This window comes from Trichechus manatus, unplaced genomic scaffold, assembly GCF_000243295.1.
Source record: "Trichechus manatus latirostris isolate Lorelei unplaced genomic scaffold, TriManLat1.0 scaffold00233, whole genome shotgun sequence".
NCBI lineage: Eukaryota > Metazoa > Chordata > Mammalia > Sirenia > Trichechidae > Trichechus > Trichechus manatus.
In genome coordinates, this window is record NW_004444169.1 from 2,747,055 (window position 1) to 2,761,004 (window position 13,950).

The following is a 13,950-nucleotide window of genomic DNA, read 5'->3' on the forward strand; positions in this document are numbered from 1 at the left end:
AGTTTGAGAAGTTAGAGGGTTTATATGTTGTGGGGTTGTTAACCAATGTTATAAAACAACATGTGTACTTCTGTTTCATGAGAAACTATTTGTTCTGTAAGCCTTCACCTGAAGTACAATTAAAAAAAAAAAAAACATATAATGAGGGCAAATAATGTCATTTCTGAGGATAAAAATAAAAATGTGAAAGTGCTTTGTAACTCAACAGGATATCTACTGTTCTACCGTCCCAGATGTCCTGCTTTTTCTGGTAATTGTTCCCAGGAATTTGTATCAGAAATGGATTATGACAAATGAATATTGTAAAATGTAGCTTGGGTAAGTGGAAGCTGGGTTAAAAACAATGAGTATTCACCCAATATGGTGATAAGGAACTGATACTCTAGTTCCTGTGGTGGCAAAGTAGTTGGTTAAACTATTCCCCATTGTCCCTTGAGATTCCAACCAAGTTCACAGAAAGGCTGGAATTTTAATCAACTTGACAACAAAAAGTAGAGTATGTTGAGCTAGTTCAGATGCCTTCAGTGAGGACAAGAGACAAGGTCCAGGATACAGTTGGCCCTCCTGAAAGCAGAGAGGGAATAAGCAGGCAAATATGCAGCTTTATAAAAAGTGGAATTTGCTAACAGGAATCTGAGATAGCCAAGGGCCAGATAATAACGTGCCTAATGGGATGGCAGCTACTACAAAATATGCTTTACCCTGTTTCTGAAGTTGTTTAGGAAACTGTGGGATCCTGGAGGTTGGAATGGGGATACTGGGAAGGAGTCCTACGAGTCAGGCCATCCCTCCAAACCTTACCTCTCCTTTGGGGTAGCGTTAGCGAGATTTATCTTGGTCCCGTAGTGCAAACTCTTCAGGGTAGTGTTCCTGGATTTCCTCACAGGTCATCTCCTCACAGACACCCTGAGACAAGAAAGAATTTTGGGACAAAAGTATTCACACAATGAAATTCACATAGCCTTTACCACAGTTCTAAGACCAGTGATTGTGGGACACTAGCATATGAGCATCTAGCATATGAGCATATGAACATAGCTCTGGGTTCGTGCCTATTGTCTGTGAGTTTGTATGTGTGTGTAGGAGGTGTGTGGCTGTGTGCGTGTGAAAGTGAATATATGTGTACAGGTGTGTTCAGTTGGAGCGTATGGTTGGACATCTGTGGTGGTTTTCTATGATTGCCCCATTAGGTCTGCAGGCATACATTGTACATGTAAATATATATTTTTATAAATATGTGGGCATAAGAAGTTTTGACTCTGTTTACCTGTGTGTGCAGCATGTTTTTGATATGTACTTGTGGTATGTTTAAGAACCTATGCCTTGTGTTTGTGTATTTGTCTCAGCATATGTAGTATGTTTGTGTGTGAGCATGTTTGTGTGTACAGAGTGTCTGAGCATCTAATACTGTGCCCTTGTGGGTGTCTCTTTGTAAGTCTCACTGTATGAATCTTAGCATATCTGTAGCATGTTTATCTGTGACTGTCCTTGATTATGTCTCTGGGGTATATGTCTGAGTATCGGTGGCCTGTGTCCAGTGTGTGCCTGTGTCTGAGGGCTGTGTGAATTTGTGGTAATGTGCTTGAGTCCATGTGTCTGTACTATGCACATGCCTACAGTATATCTCTCTGGTCAATGTAATGTATACATAATGCAAAGAGTGAATTTGTTTCTATGGTGTGTCCATATGTGTCTCTAGGGGTATGTATATATTTGGGTGTCTGTGAGTATGTGTGTGCATGTATGGTGCAGGGGTGCTGGTAGATGTGTTTGAGGGGGCATCTGTGTCTAACTAGCGGGTCCATGTCTCTATGGTGGTGCTAGAGACACAGATTAATCTGATTTGTCCCTGTCTTCAATGAGTTTGTAGGATAAATGGAGGTAGACAGAGGAATAAACAGAGGAATACAAAACAACATACATGATACAGGCTGTGGGCACCCAGAGTCAGGGCTACACATCAGACCCACCCAGGATATGCCTGGAGGAACTGATGCCTAGTTGAGGCCTTAAAGTTGTGTGTTTTGGCCTTCACTTGATCCCCAAGACACAAGTATAAATCCTGACACATGGCTGGTTGTTGAGAAATGTTTGTTGACTTAATTAGGTTCCCTACAGGAACTGGGGCAGAGGAAACCTAGGGGATGAGCCCAGAATCAACCCCACCACCATCCAGGAGATCCACTCTTCTCCATCTCACCACATCAATCTCATTCAGTGCCTTCCACTGCTCATAGGGGATACCCAGGGCCTCAGCTGTCTGGATGGTCCTCTTCATGTGACTGGTCCACACCTTCAAGGAGCTGATGCCCTGGGACTGGATGAAGTTGGCTAGGGCATAAGCATACTAGGGTGTGGGGGGCGGGTAGAGGAAGAGAAAGGATGGAAAGAGAGGTAAGAGAGGACAGGGTAGCCATGAGAACAAACTTATATCTGCCACAAACAGTGGAGTGGTGATGAACAAGCAAGAGTAGGGAGTTTAAATGCTCCCACTTTATAAAACGTCATACTTTTTCCCATGTGACTAAGGGTCCAGGGAATAGAAAAGAATATGTACATTTTTGTGTGTATGTGTGTGTGTGTTGAGTGTGCTTGCTTGCTGAAACCCCTACTCACTTATTCACTCATTCAAACAGGCCCACCCCTAGCATTCGTGGAGACTGGGACAACAGTACAAATGGAGGTACACCACCCACAGTCCCTGTGCCTTCTCTTCCAATTCATGGATCCATTCTTCACTTCTAGATGCCTTGAGTATATGTGTATGGATAATCCAGTGACATGACCAAGCTCTATCCACACCCCACTCCACACATCCCCATGCCCCACTAATAGCAACCCCTTGGCCACCACTGGGCCTAGGGGTGCACACTCCTGTGGCATGGCTTACCTTCAAGAGTATAGACTCTGGAATAGGCCCATGCAGGTACTGGAAGCAGGGGTTGAGCCATATGGGCAGAGAATTTCAGAGTTCTGGGTAACCAGAGTGTGGTCTAGAAGTTTGGGAGGATAAGATTTGGTGGGTATGTCCCTTTGACCCTTTGAATTTGTCATTGCTTGAGCAGGGGTCCTGATACTCGAGTTCAAAGGGCATTCAAATATGTATTAAGTGTATGTGGTCCTGTGCTGTGTGCTGGAGTGTTCTGTTCTCAAAATGTGTCCAGTCCAGTGAGGGGAACTGACAGTGCAGTGAAGTCAGGGGGCTGTGATTGTCGGCACTACAAGGGGCCGTGGGAGCCAGATGAGCAAGTGATTCACTTTTCTTGTGAGTATTAATCATAAATGATGTTGTAAGGAACATCTGAACAAATGCATACATACAGGCATATACACATACACAGGTATTCTACACATACATTTTAATTATGCATTATCACTCAGCAGTCAGTGTGCTTCAGTGGAAGGAGCCCTTGACTAGAAGGTAGGAGATGTGGGTTAAATTTTCCCAGTTCCTTTACGCAGTCCCTGTGCATCCACCGACAAATCCCTGTCCTTCTCTGTCCTCTAAGGAGCCCTGGTGGCTCAATGGTTAAGAGCTCAGCTGTTAATTGAAAGGTCAGCGTTTTGAAACTGCCAGACACTCCACCAGAGAAAAGACCTGGCAATCTGCTCCCATAAGACTACAGCCTAGGAAACCCTATGGAGCAGTTCTACTCTGTCATATAGTGTTGCTATGAGTCGGAATTGACTTGATGGCACACAACAACTGTCTTCTACCTCCTGCCTATAAGGTGCTAATGGCATTAGCTAACCTAGTCTGGTCTCTGTGAGGCTCACATTAGATGGGAACACCTGGAGCACCCTCTGGCATACAGTATGTGCTGCACAACTGATAGCTACTGTGATTATGGGTGACCATTGATGGGAAAGTGCTCTGTAAACCGTGCATGGTGCACTATGTCCACAGGAGTGAACGTTGGGGCCAGGTGAGTGTGTATGTACATGTGCACATTTGTGTGCGAGGGAGGCACACTGTGTGGGGGTCACTATGGGTCCAAACTCAGCCCTGAGCTGTGTAGGCAGGGCACCATGGCCTACTCCAGTGGGGGCTAGACAGAAACAAAGAGACCCGTGGCTGCAGGTGGTGCCATAGGATGATGCCTCTGGTGGGCTCTGGCTCTGCTCTGAGGAGCTGGAGAGGTGAGAATCAGTGCTCAACATCTCCTATGCTTGGAGGATGCCGGTCTGAAGGTAACAGAAAGGAAGCCACTAGGACTGGGCCCTTCTGGTCCCATGCCTTGTCTGGGGCACCTCACAGTCTATAGTGGGGGTTGCTGAGGAGGGCAGGCAGTAAGGCCTGGTTTCCAATCCTAGCTCTGTCTTTTACCAGCTGTGTGACCTGGGGCCGCTCTCTTCTCCTCTCTGGGGCTTGGGTTCCTCATCCATAAAACCAGCAATGTTGACCCCAGAGAACTGTTGTGAAGATTAAATGAGGCCACACATGCATGACTGTGCATAGTAGGTGTCCAGCAGATGAGGAAGCTCCCTCCTGCAGTCCATTCTCAACCCGCTAGAGATTCCCCCAGCAAGAATAATACCTGTGCCCCCAAACCCAGGGACAGGGCCAAACACTGGGGAAAATGCATCTCTTGGTTTAACCAGCACCCTTTATGGGCAGGTCACTATGATCCTTTGGAAAGAATAAACCAATGCCATGAGAGAGTCAGCAAGGGGCCACAACTGGGAGAGATGGAGCCCAGGGCCAGGTGACAGATGGGGAGGGGAAGAGAGTTCAGAGGAGGGGTTCCCGGACCAGGCCTTGAAGCAGGAGCTGGGCCTTGGGAGAGAGGAGGAGGAGGGAGGGCAGGAGGGAAGCAGTAACTGGTGGGGGACAAGTGATGACAGTGTGAGGACCTGTGGCTGGAGTGGGGATGGGGAATGTAGCATCAGCCCTAAGTCTGGGAAGAGAAGATGGATTCAAGGGTGGGCACTTCAGGGCAGCTGTCAGTGCAAGTGATGGTTCACCAGCTGACAAAGGGGACAGAGGAGGGCAGCCTAGGTGGGGGAAAACTGAACAAGCAAAGGCACAGAGTTGCGAGAAAGACAAGGAGATCAGTCAGGAAGGGGTGGAGGGTGGTCACTGTAATGGGGCTGAAGAAGCAGTCTGACTTGGGCAGGCCTTCAGTGCTAGGATGGGAGCCATTCAATGGATGGTCAAGACTGAGTGGCTGACTGAATAGAAGAGGGGAAGTGACCAGAATCTGCTTCTACCCCACCACCGGGTTCTCCATCCTCAGGACCCAGGCAGTGGCCACCTCGCCCCACCTCAGCTGGCCCAGCCAGCCCATCTGGATGCAGAAGCCCCTCCCTACCTATTTGCCCCGAGCTGAGAGGCCAGAGTCACCTCCAATGCGGCCTCTGAGGTTGAGTTCACTCTCACCATGCCGGCATAGGTAGATGGAGCGGGCTGTGACATGGATATTCATGAGGTAGTAGACCGCGCGGCTCTGGATGTGGTCCTGTACTCGGCTCACCATGTAGCGGGTGCCCACGTCAAAGATCTTGATATAGGACAGGTGTCTGGGCCAGATCCAAGCAAGAGCAATGACAGTTCAGGGGGCTGACAATGGCGGGGCCGATCCCAAGAAAAAGCCCCAACCACACACCCTGATTTCAAACCTCTTCTACAGCCCAACTCTAACCTACCTTTTCATCAACAAGATTCCATGTCTTGCCCCGTTTTGGGTACCTCTCCTAGAGACTTGATTGTGACCCACTGTAAGGAGCTCATTGTCTGCTATCATCTTCCCCTTGGTTCCTTTCCTCACCCTCAGATTGAATCAGGCCATCTTTTCACCTTCACTCATCACAGTCCAGGCAGCTGGGGTTCTTTCCTCTGTGGTTCATGCCTCTATCATACTCAGAGAGGACTTGTCCATTCCCCACCCCCTTGCAATCCTGAGCCGAACTCTGTCCCCCTGTTCTTTGAGCCTCTGCCACGATAGTTTGTACTTGATATACAGGCAGCTACCAAGTGGACATGGTATTGTGTCTGTGTGTGTGTGCATCTGTATGTGTGTGTCTTTAAACTCGCTCAGAAAGGGGAGTGGGCTGGGTTCTTTCCCCATCAGCCACACAGTCGACAAACACACTCTCCTTTGCCCTTTGTGCTTTGAGTGGGGACCCAGGGTCTCTCCTTTAGAACCTACTAGACCAGTCATGAACATATACTTGGAAACACATGATTAATGTTCAACATCCATTCCACAGTCACTTAATATCTAAGGTGTGTTAAGTACTGAGACATAGGGATATAGGAGTGGTCCACAACATCATTGAGGAACTTGTGGTTGCTGCACCTAGTCCCTTCTTTTTCCTTCAATTCTGTAGTCTATCATGAACTAATAACTATGCACAGTGTTAATCAAACTATTTAATAACCTGTCTTCAGAAGAGTAGAGGGGCACTGACCAGTCAGAAAACTAGAACCCTGGAACAAGATTCCTGAGTTCTCTGCTGTACCAAGCATTAATACTTAAGCTGTATTGCAGGGAGTTCCAGGAGGTCCCTGGGAAGAGGTGGAGGAGGCTAGGACAGTGGCGTGACACCAGCAACCCTGGTTGCACAGTAACAAAGCCAAATAAATTGAAATAACTGCACTAACTCGACGCAGGTAAGGCAGCAGCTGATGGGTTTAGCTTCAGAAAGCCCCTCCTTTGATCTTCCAAGAGAAGTCCTCTATGTCTGCACCAGATTCACCCTGCCCACTCCTGTCAGTCATGTCCAATGGCTCCCACAGGGCACCTGGATTTGCTAAATACTTCCTGTGCATCTTACAGAGAGTGGGGACTTTAAAGTGCATGAATCCTCATAACTATTCTATTGAGCAGAGATTATCATCTGTTTTATAGGTGTGGAAACTGAGGCACCCAGAAGGAAAATGATTTGCTAAAAGTCAACTAATCAGGAAGAAGTAGACTTGGGATTTAAACCACAGAGCGCTCCCCTCTCCTAGGACTCTCAGAGCCCAGGGGTAGAGAATATCTGATGTAGCGTTGTTGCTTGGTTGCTCTCTGTTCCTGACACTAGGTCCAGAGCTACCCTGGGAGAACTTCCAAATTCCTCATCTAAATCTGACATTCTATGTGCCTTCACCCACTGCTCCCACTTACCTCACTATCCCATGCCCATACTCGTAACTCCTCTGTCTCATTCTAGCCTTCATGCCTTTGCTGTTACCACTGAAATACTATCTGTACTCCTCTCCTCTTACTTAGATATAACTAGGCCTTTGCATGTTCCCTTTGCTGAAAAGCCATTCCTTGCCTGGTTTCCAAAGCGGAGCTCGATGCATCCAACCCTCAAGAGCCAGCATAGTCACCTCCTCCAAGAATCCCTCTTTGAGCCTAGGATCATATGAAGTCATTTAGAGGCCCTCCACACCAAAAATATGGTAGTTAACGTCCACTCCCCACCATGGGTAATTTTAAATAAAAAATGTAAACTGTAGTTAAGTATAAGGAGATCCAACCAAGTTCTGGTTTTATTTTTTTCCATCTTGACTACCTTGATGCAGTGTTTAAAACACCAAATGTCAAATGCTTTCAAGATATTTTTCTTATTATTTTTGGTAGCTCCTACCTTGCTGGTACCCTAAGCACATGTTTACTGTATCTTTTGGGTAATCCATCTCTCCCAGAACTTCCTCCTGCAAGCTGGGTTGGGTCTCCTGCTCTGTGCTCATAAAGCCAGCCTACTTGGTTTGCCATCCACACAATTCTGATCAACTGACTACTCACTGTCTTTCCCAACCACTTGAGCATTCTGTCAGAACAAGGCACAGCTTAGGACTGGGCCCTGATACATGGACTGTAAATGTCTATTGATGGAAAAATGATTAAATAAAATTGATCTAGATCTGTCTTCTTCATACCCAAACTGACTCATCAAACACTAACTGAGCCCCTGTAGGAGTTTAGGCCAGGGATGGGGGCTTTCTCGATGCTGTTCTTTCACTCCAGTCCCTCTCTTTCAAGTTTCTTTCTCCAGGTTGCTGTTAAACCTTATGGTGCTTTTGTGGATATTTGCGGGGAAAAAGTGCCCCTTCCTCAGGGCATACATGGCCCCACTACAGCGCACATGTCTTGGTGAAAGAAGCAAGGGTACCCTTGGCTGGGGTGGCCTTATATAGTGAACAACCTGCAAAATTGTACATAAAGATCCTGATTCTTGCACTGAGAGTACAAGCCTCATATGGTACTTTTTATGATGTAGGGAGGTGGGTGGGGGAGTGCCAGACTGAAAGTTTGGAGACATGAGTTTGAATATATATTCTTCTACTGATTCATTGTGTGACCTCAGGTAAACTCTTGCCCTGATCTGGGTCTCAGTCTCGCTGTCTAAAGAATGGGAAAATAGCAATGCTTGACTTTCAGGACTTCAACTGGGTAAGGCTGAAAGAATGCTCTTTAAACTCCTTGAGAGGTAATAACCATTTGAGGCTTCCCTATACTTCTCACTTGGGTCCCAAAGGATGTGGTTTACCAGGGTCTCTTCTCATCACAACTCATTTTGAAAAGGAGCAGGTTTCTGTAACTCCCTACATCTGCCCTGTACTGCCAGTTAACACTTTTCCTATCTTCAGCTGGTATTATGGCTGAAAGTTTCATGTTTTTCATGTGGCTTCCCATATCCCAAGGCACTATGAAAACTACCTGAGGATGGAGCCCACCTCTCCTTGTCCCTACTTATATGCCCCCTACAAAGGGCCAAATACTTATTGACTGAAGAGTTACATGAATGTTGTGAGAAGAGACATGACTAGGAGTCAGAATTTGTGATTGGAATCCTAGCTCTATCCTTGACTTGGGCAGGTGATTTCAGCTCTCTGAGACTCAGTTTCCTCTTCTTAAATACTTATGATCATAAGATCTACTTCAGCCTCCATTCTCCTTTTTAGGGTTGCTGTGGGGATTCGATGAAACAAAGAAGGCAAACATGTTTGGAAACTGAAGTGTCATCCACGTGCGAAGAACGCTTTTGCAAGAATAATAGCATTAACCACAGGAGGAAGGCATTCGTTCCCAGAGATCCAGGTCCTGATCTGCCTGTATTATTCAGAAAAGCACTACTTTAGTCAACTCATTAACACCTTACACACCAAGAAATCACTGCCTCATGGATAATTAGAGCCGGCAGGGCCCTTAAAGACATATCATCAAGTCCAGCTGTCTGATATTAGATACAGAAGTTGAGGCCCAGAAAGGGAGGACATTTTCCCAGGTCATATAGGCTATCATAACTGGGCTCAGGATCCAGACCTGGATGTTGGGGTGCTGCGCTCTTACCTGTCCAGTTCTTCATCCAAGGGCTGGTAGTTGAAGCACTCGATCCTCTTTAGAAAGTCTTCCAGAACCTTTTCCCAGTCACAGTCTATATAATCAGGACTGCCGAGTTTCACTTGCTATGAGAAGGGTAAAGGAGAAAGGGACCAAGAGAGAGAGTGGGATGCAGAGACTCTGACAGTACCCTTAGAAGGGTCCCTTAGAGACCATTGAGTCAAACATCCCTCATTATAAAGATGAGGAAACAGACTTGGAGAAAGGGTCTTGACCAAGTTACAAAATCAATCAATTGAAGAGAAGCTGGCATGTGTAACTCCTCATCCCTAATCTCTGTGTGGTCAAACAAGGCCTGTTACATTATTTTTAGTTTCAGGACATGTACTGTATAACAAGAACATTTATAAGAGGGCTGGAAATTGTCTTGTGAGAAATGGTTGAAGAACAGGAATTAGAGATCTTGGTCTAGAGTCATAATGGTTTACATGTATGGAGTGTTTACTCATATGTAAGTATTTACATCTTATCTTTAAATGTCTGAAGATCTGGCATCTGCTAATCTCTCAACACCAGTCTTCTTCTCCCATATTCCCTATCTCAGGGAATGGCACTCTCATCCACCCAGTCATTGAGCCTAAAAGGAATCTGGGAGGCATCCTAGGTATCTTCCTTTCTATCATCCCCCACCTTGCAGCAGTCACCAAATCTATCCACTCTGCTTTCTAAATCTCTCTCCCATTGGCTTCATTCTCTTTCCTGAATGCACACTATAGCTTTGTGACTGATTCCTCTGTCTACAGTCTTATTTCTTCTAATTTATTCCCCATACTGGAAGTCAGAAGGGTATTTCTAATATTCACATCTGACTGTGGCATTCCCCTGCTTAAAACCCTTCACCATTTTCTCATATCTTTTAGGAAAAAGTATAAACTGTTTTAGCATGTGGCACATGGCTTGTCATGATTGGGCCTCAAATGATCTCTTCATCCTCATCTCCCACTGCTCCCCTATTCTTCCACACACTTTACTCAATGTAAGCTACTTATAGTTCCCTGGAAATGTTATACTTAGTGTACGCTATTTCCTTATTTCCCATTCTTTGACTGCCAAACTCCTATGCATCCTTCAAGATGCAGTTCAGCTATCATCTTAATTAAGAAGCCTTCCCTGATCCACCCCACCCCCATGCGAGGTTAGGTCCTCTCCACTGTGCTTCCACAGCCTCCTTTGTTCCCTCATCTAAGCACTGATCTCACAGAGTTCTGTCTATATACTTGTCAGTCTCCCTTACAGGACTCTCCTCTATCCATTTCTCTCTCTCTAATGCCCAGAAAGGTGCTTGTCCCAGCTTCTGTGGGTGGATGAAGAGGAATGGGACATGTTCTGTTCCCTAAGTGGTAAAAATAGGACCAATCAGTGGAAATTATGGGGAGGCAGATTTCAGCTTGGGCTGTATTTGAAAGCAATGAGCCTCTTGTCTCCAGAAATATGAAAAAAAAAATTTAGAAAAACATTTAGCTGAAATTTCAAGTACCTGATGTAGGGTTGAAGGAAATGGTCTTTAATGTCTCTTCTATCCCTGAGCTTCAGTAATTTGATGAAGCAGGGAACAATAAACCGTGGTGATATAGTTCTAACCACATTAGAGTTAGGGCTTTTGAGTTACACTGCCAAGCCTGAGGGTGAGTCCCAGCTCTACCTATCTCTGGCTGTATGAAACTTTGGCAACTCACTTTTCCTCTTGGAGCCTCAGTTTACTCTCTCCAACACTGAAATGATTCCTAACATGCAGGTTTGTTGTGAAAAATCAGTTAGACTCAAGCTTGGTGCCTGGTGCATATTAGGGACTCTATATATGTTGGCTTTATTTAACTTCATAGGATCATTGTGGGCCAGGATAGTGAAGGAATGTTTTCTATAGCAAGTGAGAGAAGCTTGGGGAGGACTTGAAATACCTCCTTTACTCTCAGAGAGGTCTTTTTAGGCATGACCCAAACCTGAGGCAAAGTAAAAGGGACAAGTAACTGGTATTTCTTACCTTGATGTTTTCTGCAATGATGCCAGGGTCATTACAGATGGACTCAATGAAAAATACCTATAAGAGAAACAGAAGAGAGACTTCCAGCAAGGAATTATGTTTGGTAGGAGCCAAATATAGCCCCTCCCCTTCTCAATGGCTCTGAAGCAGCCTCAGGGGCATGTCTGACAACATAATGTTCTCAGGCTTCTGAGTTTTACAAGGCAGATTAGCTCTAAATTGAATGGAACCAGATTGTTGTTTTGTGTTTTTTAATGTTTTTTTAGTTCTTATATATGCTTCTTGTAGTGGTTCTCTCCCCTCCTTCCTCACTCCCAACCCCCATGGTGTCAAGCTGTCAGTAATCATCTTCCATTGCTTATCATGGTACTTCCTCCTTCTTGTTCTGCTTTGTTGCTTCTAACTGTGACCTGGAAAGACAGACAACCAAATTAAAATGTTTGAGGCTATGGTACCCGATTTGGATACTCTGAGGCCTCTGGTCTGCCTGTCTCTGGGATTTGTGCTGGGCAAGTAAGCTCTAGATAAAAGAGTGGGAATATTATTTTATCTTGTAACCATGCTCTTTAGCAAACTGAAGAATCAGTGACCGCCGTTCTGTGGTAGTGTTGGTAGCATCAAAAACCTAGAGGCAGGTGATGGGATTGGCTTACTCTGAGTCTGGCACTGATAGAGTGCCTACTCTTTGTCCATCCCTGTGCTAAGTGGAGGGCTTTCAGAAGGGTTAGAATTTGAACATGGTCTCAAAGGATAGGAAGTACTTGGAACCGGCTTACGTCAATTTTAAAAGCACTCATTGAGCCCAGAAATGCACCCAGATCCTGTGGCTAGAGGACTAGTGTGGATTACCAGGGCCATTTTATAGGTGAAGTAACTGAGTACTAGAGAAAGAACTTGTCTTGACCAAAGTCACCAAGAGTCATTGACAGAGCAGGTAAGGCTTCTTTCTTATCACCTTGGAGGTCCTCAAGAACAGAAAACAACTTCCTGTCCTCGATATCTTAGATGGGACCCTTTGCATATTTGAAGATCTCTTCTCACTTTAGAATTTGCAAATCCTACCCTAACAGTCTATAAGATTATATTGACTAGATGCTTAGGTAAATCTCTAGAACTCAAAAATACATATATTGCAGTCTGAAATTCTAGCATGGTCTCACTGAACTCTTGAGGGTGGAGCAGTAGAGCATAATGTTTTATAAAAGTGTGGACTCTGGAGCTATACAACATGGGTTTCAGCTCTGGCCCTGCTTCTTACACCCTGTGCCACCTTGAGAAATTATTTAATCTTTCTGTGTCTCACTTTTTTCTGGGCTATAAAATGGGGTATAATAAAATACCTATCTCAATGGAGAGGGCGAAATTAAATTATTAATACATGCAAAGTGCTTAGAGTAATGCATGGCACATGGTAAATGATCAGTACACATTAGCTGTTCTTCATCCCAGCAGAAATCGAGGAGAAAATGCAAATTTATTTACCGCATCATGGCCTTCGTCACGGCTGAGATAGTCATGGACATCCTTCAGGGCTGCCAGGGCACACTGCCTGAATAAGACCAAGAAAGAAACAGAGACCTATCCTGCCACCCCACCCCCACCCCAGGAAGGGTTTCTCCATTTTTTTTCTGTATTATCTTCTGAACCATCTCACATACGTCCTATATTAATTTATTCATCTATCAAATACCTACACAAGGTGTCTTATGTTCTAGACACCATACCCAGCACAGAGGGGTCACACAGTTGAGCAAGGATGGCACAGGACCAGGCAGTGTTTCATTCTGTTGTACCTAAGGTTGCTATGAGTCAGACCGATTGGACGGCACCTAACAACAACAGGATGAACCTATGGATCAATAAATGAGACCCAGGCTCTGCTATGGAAGTGCTCAGAGTCTTGTAGTGGAGAGAGACCTTGAGGTTGAATGAATGAGACTGAAGAAACTGGAGCAGGCCAGTCTTAAATGCCAGGGTGAGAAGTTTCTACTCTCTCCTGAACAAAGTAGGAAACTGTTCTTGAACAGGAATGAGTATAACCAGAAACGGGCATTGGGCAGGATGGTGGAAGGGCTTTCCCAGCCACCCTCTAAGAGTCTAGAGGGCCTCCTCCCTGACAAGGGTTGCTCTGCCCCACTGCCCCAATATCTGAACAAAGGCTTCCCTCTGCCATGGAGCAGCTCCAAAAAGGCTGGATACTTACTTCCTGATTAATTGGGCCTCCATGTTATCTGGGAAAAGAATTCATAGTTCTTGTAGCTCACTGCTTCTCTTCGATACTGGCCTAAATTAAACACTGAAAGCAGGGGGCCACCGGTGAAGAGGTTGGGGGGGATCCTAGTGAGTCAAAAAATGTCCTTGCTGGGACCTCAGAGGTAAAAGGAGGTACAATTTGTAGCTACATAATGTGCTTATAAGAATACAGATTATGACCACCAGATCATTTCTTCCTCACAACAACCTTGCAAAGTAGGATCGACCATTTCCATTTTACAAATTAGAAAATTGAAGTTCAGAGACAGGAAGTAACTTTCACAATTAGTACGTAGGGAGCTGGGACTCAAACTCAGGTCTGTTTGACTCCAAAGGTACTTCATCATGAACTCCAACACTTTTCCCCCATATATATAT

The 13,950-nt window shown here is 45.3% G+C and overlaps 1 protein-coding gene across 1 annotated transcript in view; it reads right to left on the reverse strand.

Annotated features, from left to right (window-relative positions):
* Window positions 1–13,950, reverse strand: part of PFKFB1 (6-phosphofructo-2-kinase/fructose-2,6-biphosphatase 1) — a 105,393-nt gene that overhangs the window by 8,539 nt on the left and 82,904 nt on the right. The window contains 9 exon segments of the mRNA XM_004389135.1: window positions 802–906; window positions 2,201–2,347; window positions 5,313–5,520; window positions 9,288–9,403; window positions 11,320–11,378; window positions 11,872–11,944; window positions 12,802–12,868; window positions 13,523–13,556; window positions 13,559–13,615. Coding sequence (XP_004389192.1) covers window positions 802–906; window positions 2,201–2,347; window positions 5,313–5,520; window positions 9,288–9,403; window positions 11,320–11,378; window positions 11,872–11,944; window positions 12,802–12,868; window positions 13,523–13,556; window positions 13,559–13,615 — 866 coding nt within the window.